Genomic DNA, 16,692 nt, shown 5'->3' with positions numbered 1-16,692 from the left:
TCAGTTTTACCTACAAATTAATATTCTTCTGAGGTAATGTAGTTTAGAATTCTAATATATATTCTGGCAGAAAAGCTGTTAATGACAGAATTGTCTCATGTTTTAAATAATATGGGTGGCAGAAGCAGTGAAAAATGATACACTTAAGTGATACTTTCAATTTTTTTAGGAAAAAAATCAGTGATGTACACTTCACTAAACTGTACATTTTATTCCCTGTGGAAGGTTAGTCTGCCCAGTCTGACCAGAAGCTGATAGGTGATTTCTTGGATATATACCAATATGTATTCACAGCATGTAGCTGTATACTACATTTATTATCTGTGATTAAAATGTAACAACAAATTACAAAATAACTAAGCAAATACTTTGTTTTGTCCAGAAAGTAATTAAAAAGTATCCTTTGCATTGCAGATAGAGCAAGGAAATGTGTGGAAGAGTTCTTAAGTATTCCGTAGCCAGAGACGCTCAGAAAGAATAGATGGAAAGTCAAAGACTTGTGCATTCAAAACCTGAGGCATGCTGCATTAACTTTTGTCCCGCTTGCTCTTGTCCACTGAAAGTTCTTAGCTCAGATGTGTGCAGGTTAAGTGTGTGTGTAAAAGCTTGGTGAATGGGTACACTGAAACTGAGATAATCTTGCCAGACTTCAGTCACCTAAAAGATGCCTAGGTTTAAGACAAGTGTCTAGGCTCTTTTGATAATTAATGACTTGAAACAGGTACTTCCAGAGTGTAATCTCTTCCAAGGGTGGCTGGTTAAGAGGGGTTGACAAATTAGCTATAGAGAGAACAATTAGCTGTTAGCTGAAGTTAGGTGAAATGAAAACCTCTCTCATCAGCTCTTCTGCATGTGAACAGCCTCGATAAATTGTGGTCTAACATATCCCTATCTTACTCCCATTGTCCTCACACGATGTTTGGACAATGCTGTATATAGATATATCTGAATCTTTATGTGAGTCATATGCATTGTGCTAACAATATAAGCCATATATGCACTTTCAAAGTCCAAGAATGTCTGAAAGAATTACATGTGCCACCCCAATGATGACTAACTTCTTCCACCGTGGACCCTCCAGGGCTCAAGAACGTAGTTGTGAGTGGTATTTTCAGTTAAGATCGTTCTTGTGCAGATTGTTTTGTGTTCTGCAATCTCATGGCAGGATAAAATTTGTTACTGTCCTCTGTGGAGAAAGTAGCAAACAGCAATTGAGGGTGGGCTCTGATTTCTGAAATACTTTGTTTGTAAAATATACAGATATGTACTTACTGGAATTTATAAAACACAGTATTTTTACAAGTCTGTCCAGTAGGGAAGTTTTACTGTGATAATGAACTGTGCTATTTTAGAGCATATTTCTATAATAACATCACCTTACATTAATTAGCATAGTGCAAATGCAACTGTGTTACTATGTCAAAAGCTGTGTATAAGCGAGATAATATTCCACTTATGACTGTGTTCCATATGCACTATCTATTCTACATACTAGCAATGAATTGCTGCTCAGACTTTGCATTACCGGTAGTGCAAATAAAGGTATTAAATCCAAAATATGGTAGAAATGCAGTCTTATAGGATAACTTGTAAAATTAATAAGAGTTTAAAAGCAAAATGTGACTACAGAACTGTTTGCCATTTCATCAGCCTAAACCTTTGTGTTAGTACATAGAGTTGTTAACAAGGTAATTTTAAATCAGGCCAGTGCTTTTAAATTAAATTAAAACTGCATGAATGGTCATCAGAATAAAATAAATTTACACCAGTCACACTCAGAGTGATTGTTCTTACATGCTGATATAGAGGGATGGAAAAATATGCATTCTTCAGTGCTTTGTTTAACATTTGCTTTTTTCCTCACAGTACAGTGCTGTGGATACAAATCCTTTATCTGTGTATATTATGCAGCCCATCTGGAACAAAATTATTAAGGTAAGAATTTTATTTAATAGAAATAATGTGATAATCTGATAATGTAAGAATTTACTTTAAAACCAGCATCTATTTTCATATAAAAATACCTATTGATTAATAAAGCTAAAATTAAGACATCTGCATAGAAAACAAATATTACAGGATATATAGCTATATTTAAGATTAATATGTTTGGATTTTGAGGTGGGTTTTTTTAGTAAAACAGGTGGGGTTTTTTTCTGATCGTTATACAAAAGACATTAATTCTTTTTTACATCTTTCATTATTACATCTTTCATTAAACAGCTTTGCAGACATTGAAGGGTTTACTTAGTACAAATCATTTTTGTGCAGCATATGCTGCCTAACAACAGCATGGCTTTATCTCTGTGCTATGCACATGATTTTATGCAAGTGCTGTCTCATTTTCTCCCAAGGGTACTTGCTCAGGGGAGCGAGGCATTTCTCTAAGAAGCTGAAAATGAGAGCTGTTACCATGATCACCATAACGATTGGAAGATGGCATCTTTTGAATGCATTATGATCTGCAGTTTTTAAAAATAAAACTGCTCACAATTAGTTTTGCTGTTGTTGGCAAAAAAAAGGCTGTATCTCAAATAAATATGAACTTTATTGATCTCCAAGGAAGGAATGACTTCTGCATCTGCCTCTTTAGAGGAAACCTTTAGATTGGAGCAGACTTGAAAACAAACCTTTATACAAACAAAAAAGGATGTATGTGGTCAGAGTGCTGTTGGATCTGCAATCTTTGGGTTCTTTAATTCTGGTATTGCTTATGCTTGATATAGCAGGAAAATCATAACCTCAATGTAATTTCATGAAAGTATTTATATGACCTAATTTAAGAATTAAAAAACAACCTGAACATGGTATGAGAGAAAAGCAATTCAAAGATATGAAATTGAATTCAATAATTCAGTTCAGAGATTCTGTTTTCATTCCCATCATAATATTGAGGAAAACAATGAGGCAGAAAAGCCCCCCCAGCACTCTGGAGTCTGGCACAGGAGATGAGCAGAGGCTTTGCTGTGCACTTGCACTTTGGTTTATGAGATTTGTGGGTATTCATCTGCTATCAGATTGAGGGGAGAGTATTATCAGTGAACAACTATCTTCGGAGATAAGTTCTAATGGCTGCAGGGTTTTCCCAGAAGAAAAACAACATTCTTGACTGTCCCAATGTAGTATAGGACGATAGATCTAATAAAAAATGTGACCTCATTAGATTTTTTAAACCTCCTTAAATTTTAGGTGAGCATGATTTTGTTCACTTCTTGCTGGAGGCGAACCCAAACCAGAGCACAGGACTGAAAACCTGTTTCTAAAGCTGGGAGATCTGAGTGCAGAACCAAAGACCGGAGTGGGTGCTGTATGTGCTTTGGCATTTGGTTTGGTTAGAACCCTAAAGATACAGCAGTGAATGTTCTGCTTTGCCTTGTGGTGCAAGAACATTACAGGATGATTCTCAGTGATGTATCACAAGGATTGAAAGGGAAGTTATATTGCTCTCAGCTTTTGTAGAAGTAGTCATTCTAATGTTAAAAGATACTCCCAGGTCAAATCAGAGTCCTGCAGAGGAGCTGGGAATGCACAGCTGCAGAGGGGAAAGCAGTATGTAATGGAGATTGCATTAGAGTCATCTTGGTTGCTGCTAGAGATAAAAATGAGAACTAGGGAGGGCACCAAACTTATTGGCCAAAATTTAACTGTTTGTAAAATATTAGTAGGAACAGAAGTTGCTAGAATGGTTTTGTTCTTGTCTGGATAATGAAACCAGGTGTGGCAGTAACTGTTGTCCTAAACAGTCCAAGAAAATTCTGCTCATCTGTTCACCAAAAAATGCTTTTTTTCTCTTCAAGTGTAAGTAAAACAATGGTATTGTAATAAATGTGATCAAGTCTTATTTTTAAAAGGAGAACCTTCGAATGTGTTTACTCGCCAGTGATTATTTTTAGCTTGTACCTGCTGTAAGCATTATGGGCTATGAGTGTGCTCTAGACTATAATATTCTGTGATCTAGAATATAATATTGAATTTACATTTTACAGTATATCATCTTATTTCTATTTAAATAGAAAAGTGCATTGCTATAGGAAGATATAGTAAAGTGGGTATAATTTTTTAAGAAGAAACATTGCATCTAATATGTTCATTCAAAATTGGGCAGTACAAGTGTGCTTCTTGATGATCAGGAGAAGTAATTTCTCTCAGTTCAGGCATCCTAATACATCCATTTGCATATATGAATCAATGATCTTTTAGTGTCTAATCTGGTGAAAATAAACATTCCACAGGGACTGCTTTTACCAGATTCTAGAGGAGTTAAAAAAAACAACCTGAAATTCACAGAGCCAAGCAAAAAAAAAAAAAAAATTATGAGAACAGACGCTTGGGATTTGGGTCTGGCCTTTCATATGTCAATTTAGTCCTAATTGCAACACAAGTTTCTCAGTATTCCATAACACAGAAGATGTGTTTCCTATGTTCTGAGACATTATCATTCATTGTAAGATGTATTTCCTATGTTATAAGAAATTAAGAAGAGCCTGACATTAGAGATATGAGAATTTATGAGCTGGCATGTTGACACACCTGAGAACTGAAAACCGAAAACCCAGCTCACTTACCTGTGGTAGGGATGCTAGGAAAGCAAAAAGTTTGTGCATTTAAGGTAGAAATTCGTCTGGAAATCCTGAGCCATTACCTTCCTCTCTTTCCTCTTCCAAGGACATCTTTCTCATGTACTGTATCATGTGCCTGTGTTAGTTTGAGTGTGATTTTTGGATGTATGTGCTTTAGAAACATATTGAATCTGGTGCTAAAGCAGGAAGTGAAGGGTAATGTTTCATGCCTGGATTCTATAATGGGCTTGAAGTACTCTGATATATTCCTGTCCATGGCAGCTTCTCCACGTTGTGTGAAACTATAGTAACACCTGTGTGAAACTATAGAGTAACAATTAACTTTCGCTACATGTTATTTAAAACTATTCTGATTATGCAACTATAGTTATTTAGTCTTTAATTCAATGCTCTGTCCTTTTGCCTTTAATTAAGATTTGTATTTTATAATAAAGCATGATCATGTGCTCTCTGACAGATAATGGATAGTATTACTTAGCTACTATATGAACTGAGTATTCCTCCTCTATTTGTATTCATGAGAAATCACATTTGTGCAGGACAATGAGAGGAAAAAGAGGAAATCCCACTGGGATACACAGGTGTGTGCCAGCTTCACTGAAATCAATTAACCCCCCCATTGTTGCCTTTATGGACTTTGATTTTATCACTAGAACTGGGCATGAGTAGAATTTTAGTGATCTCAAGTGACTTAGTTAAGGAATATTTCAAGTTTGAACAGAGCTTTATATAAATATGTGTACTTTGCCATTTATTATCCAAATAAACAGTTGATATATTAAAACATTTGCTGTTTGTATTAAGGCTTTTAGCATGAATGGCTGTAGACCCATTAAAACAGAAATCAGTATTTTGGGGAACTAAAAGTTTTTTAAAAGGTTCAAGCATACAGTGGTTTTGCCAGAGAGCAGACATGATTCTCCCCAGTGGCACCTCCACTTGTATTAATCATGTAGCACGTTGATGTATTAGACTTCTACTATCTGTTAATTAGATAATAAAGATTGCAACGTATCCTTCCGTAGGGTACTAGTAAATTCAGGCTCTATTTTTCCAACATGTGTAAGAAGTTAATCTTTAATAACACCCTGTAATTTTTGAATTGTGAAATAGGGTGATGGTCGTGTAATGCCAAGCAAAAGAGTAAGGGGCATTAAACATAACAAAAGGGATTTTGCAACTAGAATACTTTCCAAATACCTAGACAGATTAGGTTCGGTAAGGATCAAAAGAGATGCTTAGGGGTTTAACTGCAGGAGAGACTGTTTTACTGAGGATAGATCTCCTGTAACTGTTTTTCATGGTGTGTCTACTAGCCAAAGGGATTGCAAGTCTAACATCCTTTGATGGCTTCCTTCTTAAAATACATGACGTTAGTGAGAAAGTGGGTTAAAATAACATCTTCATGTTTGCATTGTGTAAATTATTTCCTGTAATAACTTAATAATGACATTGTGACTATTTAGAATGATGAGTCTAAAGCAGACATTTATGGCACCCCCTTTATTTAATAGTCAACAGTTACTATGAATCATACAGGAGAAATCAGTAATTTTAAAACAATGCATTGGATAGCATCTGTTCATCCATGTAAACAGTTCATTCACAGGTTGTCTCTACGCACTATTTTGACCTACGTTTTAGATTAAGAGACGCATCTTGAATTTCTTCAGTGTCTGTCCTTCTTATTTCATGTAAGGTCAGAGACATCAGATAAATTCCACTGCAGATGATTCATACCAAGCCTCCATCTCAGAAGGTTCCTGTATCCCCAGGTAGCAAAATCACATGTGCTGCTGTCACCGCATGCTGAGTGTGCAGTCAGTGTGAGAAGAGGGGACCGTGCAGTGAAGGGTTCCACCTTAGGTCTTCTCCTAAAGGAACTTCAGGGAGCATTTGCTGTCACTTGGCCTTAGGGATTTAGAATTGGGCTTTTGAAGACTCAGAGTGATAGATACATTAAAAGTTTTTATTGTAGCTGTATGAATTCATGATGTATTTTAAATACTATAAGAGCTGACATACAGTATTTTAAAGTTAGTGATAAAATCCTGGTCATAAGGAAAGGAACTATCAGATTTAATATTTTTCCCAATGTTATTAAAGAAAACATCTAAGAAATAGATCTGAAAAATATTCAGGAATTTTCATCTGATTTTTGAAAATCTACATGGTACAACATCAGTGGCACTTCTCCTGAATATTAATTGTTCTATACTAGATAAAGAGGATCTAGTCAGGATAATTAATCAGTCCAAGCATTCAAATTTTATATGCAAATTTTTCATGTAGTAATAGAATAGAGGAAATGTAAGCATGTATATAAATTTATATGTATTCATCTGTCTGTCCATCTATTTCAAAGAAATTAACAAAACATTTGATTTCAAAACTATTATTAGTATCTGAAATGATTTAACTTATTTTTCTTTAATATTATTTTGTAATATTTTATAGTGTTGAAGTACTTTATGTACATTTTCATCCGTTAGACACGTCAAAGAATTTGATTATAAGCCTCCAATATTTTTATATTTTGAATATATTGATACTGTGTTTGAGTGATGGTAGTGGTTGATACTTAGTATTTGTGCAAAAATGTTCTGTCTAAAAACCATGTAGAAAGCTGTGTATACTATTTCTGAAAATGTTCTGGAGAAACTGTGTTATTTGGGAAGAGTGTTACCAAAAAGCATCCCTATTGCAGTGTAAGGAATACCTAAAAAAACCGCAGGGGATGAATAGCTGAGAACAGTTAATGGGACGAAGACTTAGAGGCTTAGGTGAAGACAGAGAGTCCTTTTCAGCACTTGACAAAGTAAAATGAATTAATAGAGTGTTTATAATTTATGACTAAGGAGGGATACCCTACAGAAAGTTACTCTCTAGAGAAGTAGGGAGCTGCTTGTAACAGGGAGATCTTCTGAATCTAAAAGTGTAATGCACTCAGTGTCTGATTTTGTTGATGTTTTGAGTTGGAAATTATTGACATATTTAAGAAGAGGAAATCTCCTTGTTATAGCATGGGAATAGAATACTTAAAAAAACCTGCCACGTAGATGCTGAATTACCACACCGGGGTGCTGCAGTCTTCTTTTAGTTATGATACACACAATTGCGAGAAGCTTTCCTTGGTGGCTGGGAAAATAAGGATAATGTATAACATAGGAAATACAATATTTTGAAATTACATTTTTACTGCAGTCACAAAGATCAGGCAAAAAGATTATATTTGAAAATAAATTTCAGAAATGAAAACTGTATTTTAATTTGAAAATGGGAATATATGCACAAATCTGAACATTGCTGATGTCATTTACAGACTGCTTCTTTTCTGATAAAAAATATAAAATATTTAATTAAAATAGGACTTACAATTTGAAATATAATTTTTCTTAGATTTCTTTCTTTCTTTTTTAATAGATAGTGCCTTTGTGGATTGCTCCCAACGTGTTAACATTCTCTGGATTTGTCATGATTTTAGTTAATTATTTTCTAATATCTTTTTATGACTGGGACTACACTGCCTCAGGTAAATATCCTTATGTTGTAATTTTTCAGAATTAGCGAGCCGCTTATCTCATACTTCTGAATGATACAGGAAGGTATCAGACACTTGAATCTTCTGTGCCTTAATGAGGTTCCATGTGCATATAGGAGGATCTGATCTCACAAATTGCATTATAAATTTAGATCATTTTATTGAAAAATCTTACTTAATTTTATCCCTAAATATGGGTTTCTGCATGTGCTGCTTGAAGTCTATGATAATATCTAATTTTATTTGAAGTGTATTCCAGGATTTAAATACACACCCAAAAACCACGCTAATGTTCTTCGTAAAATTTTCATTGGTTTCACATTTCCTAATACCTAAATCGATGCCTGAATGAGTTAATTTCCCTTTCATTACTTCACTCCCCCATTCAAGACTGCTTCTAGACAAAGAAGAAATAATTTCTAAATAAATGTTTCTTGAAATTATGGCTTTCAAAGTCCAAGTCCATATTTGCTCCTCATGGCAGATCAAGTCAAAAGCTTTTTGGAGCTGATGTTCCTGAGTGCAGGGCATGTTCACTTCTGGGCTTCCCTGGCCAACTGTTGGAGCCTACAGAAAGTAGTAAGCATCTCCCAGGTGATTAACATCTAAAAGTCTTTGCTTTTCTTTAAACTAGGCAATTTGGTGAAGATTTAACACGTTTATTTCCTGAAACAATTATGTTGGGGTTTTTTTTGCTGCCTTTAATTTCTTATGCCTGTGGTTAGGTTCAGGAGGTGCCCTTTGGTGTGAGCTGTTTATGTATTTATCACACCAATTCTAGAGGCAGGGATACTTGTTAGCAGTTTTGTTTCAAAAATAATCCTGTATGAACATTAGTTTTCAGGACCAGCATGTTATGTAGTTATCTGGTCTCATCCTTTAATGCATGTTTTTTTATCAATGCAGCCGATATTTACTAAGTTGTGCAATAAAAGAGCATCCAGCACAGATCTTTTAATGGGATAATTTTATCTTGACACATTCCCTGTAGATACACATTGAACTTGAAGACATTTGAAATGGTGATTAAGTCTGTTAGAATTGAGGCCTCTATGTGTAGTTTGCAAGCCTCTTCTCAATTTCACACGAGAACGGTGTCCATCATTTCTCAATTGATAGAAAACGTTCACGCAACCTAATGAGCCTTTTGAGTATCATATATCAATCCCATACCTAGGATCAGAAACAAAAGACTTAATTTCCTGGACAGCTGGTTTTCATTCTACAGTTTGAAAATTTGCAGCTAGGAGTCAGGAATTGTCATCTTTTCTTTCAGAGTGGCAAGATGAGACATTGAGAGAAAGGTGGTCAGGGCACTGCTTTAGATACTGGCACCTCCCTGTTCAGCAAGGACTCACCTCTGGGTGCAGGTATTCCCTGTGTTTGGTGCTGAATGCCAGAAACCTGAGAGCGCTTTGCACTTACAGTTGTTTAGTGCTGATGTAGTCCTTATTGGATTATGTTTAAGTTAAACAGAATGCTTTTTGGAAAAAGGATTGATTTCTTCAAAAGAGCAACAATAATTGTGGGTTATTGCTATCAGCAGAGCAATAACAGAACCCTGGGTTCTGTCCAATTCATATTTCTTTTCCGTTTTTCTCAAGGCAAGATAAAGGGTGCTAATATCTGTCCTAGCCTGAGGACAAAAATTTCCTGTTCAGATCTGTATGGTAAAAGAGCTACACAAAGAGCTAATAATAATGATCATGCTTTAAAACTACATTTTTTTGTCTTTAGGTATTACATAGATATGAACTAATTTTTAGACAGATAGTATTCCCATGACCTGTGAAATTTTTTGCCTAGTTACTATCATTATTTTGTGCAATACTAGAGTAATTTCAGGACCAAAACCCCTGTGCCTTATCTTCTCTCCTTTACAGTGTAAACATATTCAAGCCTGCTCATTGCTCGACTATTTCAACAACTATTTCAATCTGTTTGATGTAGTGGGCTAATCAGTGGCAGCTGCTGTATTCATATGTATTCATACATGTATGCATATCTTGGTGAATTTCTTTGATGTTAACCACTGTTCCACTGACTCACTACCCAATTTATTTCAGGTACCAGTCCTGGACTTGTTCCCACTTGGGTGTGGCTGTTCAGTGCTTTTACCACCTTTTGTGCTTATGCTTTAGGTAAAGTACAATAAAATAATTTACACATCTGACGTCTTCATATAGTTTGTCTACTAGTTCACTAGTGCTGATATTGAGATGAAGAGGTATCTTGGGTAAATTATTGATCTCTCTCCAAAACAGTTCTCTGAGATGAAAAAGGCCCACACCAAAAAACATCCATAAGACTTAAAAAAAACCCCCAAGCAACAGCATTTTTAATTGCATATTAGAGATTCTATGACTGTAGCTCTTATCTTTCTTGAAAGTTCAAATTGTTTTAGAGGAACAATGGAAATCGTTATGTAGCAGCAGTCATTGCTATTTGGTTTCATAAAAACCTTTGGCTCCCAACGATGACATTCTGAGAAGCTCCCTGACACCGAGATTAGCAGAGGGTGCTTTCAAAGACAGGGGAAATAAAGGGAAAAGCAGAGAAAAAGGAAAATGAGTGTAGCATTGTGTTTTAAACTGTTAGGCACTTCAGTGCTTATGGCATCTGTCAGGAGAGATGGTATGAATGTGGTGACAGGCCTGAGCTTCTTATGGAGGTGAAGTATCATTTATTTTCTTTCTTATTGCTGTTTTTCTCCCATAACACCTACACCTCAGTTTCAGTTTTATATTCCATTTTTACTTTTTATATCATACCAGGACTGTATTTTTAGGTACATTGCACCTTACTGTGCAGTGGTGTGAAGGTATAGACCTGAACTGATGCAGATCTGGGAGTGAGATTCACATTAGCATGGCTTTTTTGTTTTCTCTTCCAAAGCTAACTCATTCCAAACTAATCTCTCCACAACGTGGTGCAACAGAGTTAATTTTGGGGGTGACTCAAGGTAGTATATTTACATGGACTGTGCTGTGTAAATGTACCCTCTCTTTGGAGCTGGTTGTTATAAGGCCCTGTGTTGCAGACTGTAGCCATACATTTCTGTGCCATACTTAAGATACCCAAGCTAGATATAAATGCGTTCTCGATGTACAGTACAGTGTTGTGCAAAGATGCCGGCCACTTTTGGTATCAGACCCTTGATTAATCTGGGATATCCCCTTGTGCAGACATCTCCCTCTGCATCGTAAATGCCTTGGCATTTCTATTCAAGTGGTGAGTTTGTGCCAAAATTATTTTGTCCAGAATTTCTTTGTATTTGTACCACAAAAATCACTGGGACAACTGTCCCTTGAAGCCGACTACCAGTCAGATTTCCCTAACGGCTCTCTATAATCATTAGCAGAAGCAGCAGTTTCTTTTGTGCAAATCATTCTTTATGTAATTGTATGGAATTTAACGAAGTGGCTATTGTTTCATAAATAGGAATTACATATTGGAACTGTTACTGTATGATACCACAGAAATCTCACTGGAAATTCAGCTTCTGAGATTCTTAATGCAGACGTTATTTGCCAGTGAGGCCTATAGTTCCTCATACTTGGAAGACAAGGAATATGATGTTGACAGTCAAAGCTATAATGAACTGATGTATATGTAGATTTTATGTCCGCTGTCCAAGCCACTTCATGAAATATTTAGTCTCAGATTTAATTCTGCATGTCCAAAGTTTTCCCTTTGGAAGACTGCAAAGAGCCATAATAACTAACCAAATATGCAGCTTTAATCTCTCTCAGCTTCTTTTTAATGACATAGTTACTCTCTCCAAATTCCCCAGCATGCTGCTCTTTTTTTCCCCCCCTTTGTTAAGGTGGTTTGGTATCTTTTCCCTTTCCATAAAATGGAGTGCTCTTTGCTGTTATTTTGAATTCAACTATTTAAAAGTTATATAAACTTTAATAAAACTGAAGACTTATGAACCTTTATGAGACAAAATCATAACATAAGTATTCTAAAGCAATGGAAGTGTGGGACAGTGTATGTCCATTATTGAACATACACCATTGTTGGAGTGAGTGATTTCAAACTGAAGCCTAAAACAGAAAATATTTTCAGTCTGTTAAAAAGCTAGTGAAACCACATGGAAAATGTGTGTAAAGATTTGTGAAAATCCAGTTTTATATATGTATTATACAGTTCCTATATTTTTCTCCATGCCCATTATAATTAGAAGTACTGTATTTCATGACACCATTATAAGCCTCTTTTTTGCAAAATTAAAACCACTCTTTCAATGTGATGTACATATTTTAGTATCATCTAATGTGAATATTCTTTTGTGACAGCCTAAAATAATTTATGAACAGACAAATCTTCTGTCATTCTCATTTTTAAAAAGTATTACCCCTATAACTGAATAGTCTCTGATTTGGGATAGGTGTTCCTGAAATACAAAAGCCCATAAACTGTTTAGGGATGTTTACATGCCTATTTGCTACTTAAGTTTCAGAAGCATCCTTTAACAGACTAAAGAATTTCTACATTTATAGCAACACTATTCAAGTATTTCTACATTTATAGCAACACTATTCAAGTAACTTCAAGCTTACAGTTTTCTTTCTGCACATTTCAGTAAGATGCCGACAATTCAGTGGTAATGTTAATGGAAAGAGAATGTGGCTGTAGAAGGGGGCAAGCCATGTTTGAAATCCTCTGTGAGATTTTAATTTTTAGAGTTGTGAGAACTGGCTCAAGAGATTTGTATTTGAGCAGAGGATATCTCACAGCTGTTTAGGTATTACAATAGGGAGATAGTCTAAAATCTGTACAAAATGAAATTCCATGTTTTCCTGGTTTAGATCCCTGAAGTATATTTACATTAAACACAACTCAGAGTACTGCCAAATAATCTGGAGAAGTAAGTAGCATATGATCTATAGCAGCTGTGGAGTCTTTAGTCTCACTCTGCTGAGTTGTATCTCTAGTCAGTTTTGGGTTACTAATGCTATCAATAGCTAATAATTGTTATATACCTTCCAAGTAACATTAAAAAGAAAACAATTCTCCATGTTATTTTCAGATTCAGGATAACAATAAGCAATCTGTAAGGTTTGTTCTGTGTCCTTTTTCCTAAGAGGTTCATCATGCATATTTACACTTAACTTTAAGAAGTAAATATTTCTATTTCTCACCAGCACAGTCTCAGAAAGTAAGGGATGGTTTGACAACACAGCTAAGAAAGGTTACAGCTGCTAGACCTCCTTCCTCCTCCTCCTCCCCCCTGGATTCACTGCCCCTCCCTTGTGCCATCTCCCTTGGGTTTTCTACCATTCACAGCACCAGTTCTGTTCAGTGACCCAGAAGAAAATGTAATGTTTGCTGTCTTTCCACCAGCTGAGCAGGCTGCAGGTCCTCCCCTGTTCAACAGCAGTGAACTCTCGGATCGACTCAAACCATGTTATCCAAATGCATCCTCAGAGTGAGATCCAGTACAGTGTTTGGGCATCTTTCAAGCACTTAAGTATTGAAAGTGATCAACACATAACTCACTTTAACAGTAAGGTATTCTTAGAATCATAGAATCATTTATATTTGAAAAGACCTTGAATCGTAGAATCATTTAGGTTGGAAAAGACCTTTAAGATCATCAGGTCCAACCATTAACCTAACACTGCCAAGTCCACCACTAAACCATGTCCCTAAACGCCCCATCTGCATGACTTTTAAATACCTCCGGGGTGGTGACTCAACCACTTCCCTGGGCAGCCTGTTTCAATGCTTGATAACACTTTTGGTGAAGAAATTTTTCCTAATATCCAATCTAAACCTCCCCTGGCACAACTTGAGGCCATTTCCTGTTGTCCTCTCACTTGTTACTTGGGAAAAGAGACCGACACCCACCTCACTACAACCTCCTTTCAGGTAGTTGTAGAGAGGGATAAGGTCTCCCCTGAGCCTCCTTGTCTCCAGGCTAAACAACCCCAGTTCCCTCAGCTGCTCCTCATAGGACTTGTGCTCTAGACCCTTCACCAGCCTTGTTGCCATTCTTTGGATGTGCTGCAGCACCTCAATGTCTGTCTTGTAGTGAGGGGCCCAAAACTGAACACAATATTCGAGGTGCGGCCTGACCAGTGCTGAGTACAGGGGAACAATCACCTCCCTAGTCTTGCTGGCCTAGAAATTGCATGGCCAGCAAGACTAGTAGATACAAGCCAGGATGCCATTGGCCTTCTTGGCCACTTGGGCCCACTGCTGGCTCTTGTATCCTAATTTCAACTGAAAGACTATTTAAATTATCTTATGTAGGCACATACACAAATAAATTTTGTGAAATTTGCTCCCTGAGACTGACATGTAACTGTTAGTCACTGAGGCATTTAGCATCAGGCAACGTAAATGCCTTAGTGAATCTACCCCACAAGTGGTCTGAAGTCTCAGAGGGTCCACAACACCAATGGATGGCTGAGAAGCCCTATGGATACATTTCAGCACTTTCCTTGAGAAACTGATTGCAGGGACTGATGTGAAAGTCTTTAAAGACCACTGGGGACAAGTAATTATGAATGTCTTTCTAAAGCTTGTAAGGAAGGTAGCATTTAGTTTAAGAGCTAAGGTGAGGACAGAAGAATTATTTGATAACTGAAGCAAATGTTTTATGAGCAGTCCTAACATGTTGGTACTGAAGGGACGGTTGTGCTTCAGTTTGCTGTCATCCATGTATTTTTTCTTATATGTTACATATGGCAGTAATGAAGTATATATGAAGAAAGTTACTGCTTTTGTTGTGTTCTAATTCATTATTTCTTTTCCTTTCCCAATTCTTCTAGACTCCATAGATGGGAAACATGCTCGAAGGACTCAGTCCAGTACTCCTCTGGGAGAATTATTTGACCATGGGCTGGATAGCTGGGCTACCTCCATTTTTGTGCTTTCTTTTTTTTCTGTCTGTTCCCGTGACAATGGGAAGACTGGAGTTTCTGTATATACAATGTATATATATTTAAGCATTGTCTTGTTTAACTTTACGTGTTCACACTGGGAGAAATATAACACAGGAGTTCTTTTTCTTCCTTGGGGATACGATATAAGCCAAGTGGTAAGTAGTTATCATTTCTGTTTTGGTTTTATTTTTTTAACTATGTTAGTGTTTTCATAATATTACAGAAATAGAAAAATAAAGCTCAAGGCAAATATATTTGGCCAAGATTTTGAATGTGAAATAGCATAACTCTAAAAGTAACTCTGAAATATTTCCTGCATTTGCAAAGAAGGGATGCTCTTGAGCAAATTGTCAGCATCAGAGATTCATTGCCTTGCAGGAAAAAAAAGGCTTGCAGCAAGCTTAGCAGTCAGACAGCACCCATGAGAATGTCATTTAACTCCATTTGATTTGCGGTATTAACAAAGATTATTATGCTATCTGAAGCCATAAGCAATTTTCCCACCAACACTGGGTTCTGAGGCACAGTGTGATATAGTCCAAATAGTATTTATTAACAGTAATTTTAGTTATTCAATGCTAGACCTTCTCAGTTCTACCACCTCTTACATCAAATGGGGTAATGGAAATAGCACTGTATGTATACAGCAAGCATTAACTGTTGTCAAGTGAGTTTTACCCTTGAAAAAAAGTCAAAGTCCTACCATTAGAGGTTTCCACTCTGGGAATGGCTTTCAGTAACATGAATTACATATCAGTCCACAGCCCAGTCCCCAGCTGAGTACTTGACTGGCTTACAGCCCTACCTTGAGGTGGACCTCTTCAGAAACATGCCCAGGGCACCATGGTGAGTGGTGGCCTCAGTGCACAAATGAGTAGCAGCAGTAACAAGCTCATTGCACTGCCAAAGGCCCTGCACTGGGATTTCTGGGCTGGCTTATCTGTTTCTTAGGTAGCCAGGTTTTTGCAGCCTGAAGAGCACAGTCCCAGTCTTCTGAGCTTCCTGTCACAGGCATGAGATGAAAGGTACAGCCAAATATACATAATTGAAAAGAAGTTTGACAAATATTCAAATATGTGTTTTAATGGAAATATAGTATTTGAATTAATGGCTGCAGATGTATTGCTGTAAACATAATCAGAATCCAGTGGTTTGAGAACAACCCAGAGGTGGTGGTCCAGCTGTGGTACATCTGTTTCGTCCCCTAAGAAAATAGGCTCTGGGAGAAGAAGTTGGCTCAGGAATAAGACATTAGGCAGCCAGCTGGTCTGCAAGTTTCAGCCATGTCTGTGTAAGGCTTCTTCGTGAAGTTCTTCCAGCAGGAGAGGAATAGCTATGTTCAAACCAATTTCACTTGTTGCTCAGATGATCACTGTAGATCTACATGTGAATGTTTAGAAAGCTCTTTTTGATTGCTACAGCATCCGAACTCTATTAGTGGTTAAATATGGGAGTGGGTCTCAACTAGCAGAGCAGCACTGTTAACTCTGTCAGTGCCTTTAAGTGACCTATGCCTCTGTCACTGCTTTCCCATCTGGGAAATAATGGTAATAACATTTCCCTGCCTGACAGATTTGTGGTGAGGCTGAATTTCAGTAAAGTTTGTAAACTGCTTTGATTAACTTGGATGCAAGGTGCTAACAAGTGCTATTTCCTGTTCCGCTCTGATGTTGAA

The 16,692-nt window shown here is 36.7% G+C and overlaps 1 protein-coding gene across 1 annotated transcript in view; it reads left to right on the top strand.

Moving 5' to 3' along the window:
* Positions 1-16,692, top strand: part of LOC141948307 (ethanolaminephosphotransferase 1-like) — a 56,150-nt gene that overhangs the window by 14,657 nt on the left and 24,801 nt on the right. Inside the window, exons 2-5 of the mRNA XM_074880590.1 lie at positions 1,867-1,935; positions 8,004-8,112; positions 10,188-10,262; positions 14,904-15,172. Coding sequence (XP_074736691.1) covers positions 1,867-1,935; positions 8,004-8,112; positions 10,188-10,262; positions 14,904-15,172 — 522 coding nt within the window. The remainder of the gene's footprint in view (positions 1-1,866; positions 1,936-8,003; positions 8,113-10,187; positions 10,263-14,903; positions 15,173-16,692) is intronic.

Source organism: Strix uralensis, chromosome 1 (assembly GCF_047716275.1).
Source record: "Strix uralensis isolate ZFMK-TIS-50842 chromosome 1, bStrUra1, whole genome shotgun sequence".
Lineage (NCBI taxonomy): Eukaryota > Metazoa > Chordata > Aves > Strigiformes > Strigidae > Strix > Strix uralensis.
This window is presented reverse-complemented; position numbering and strand designations above follow the sequence as displayed.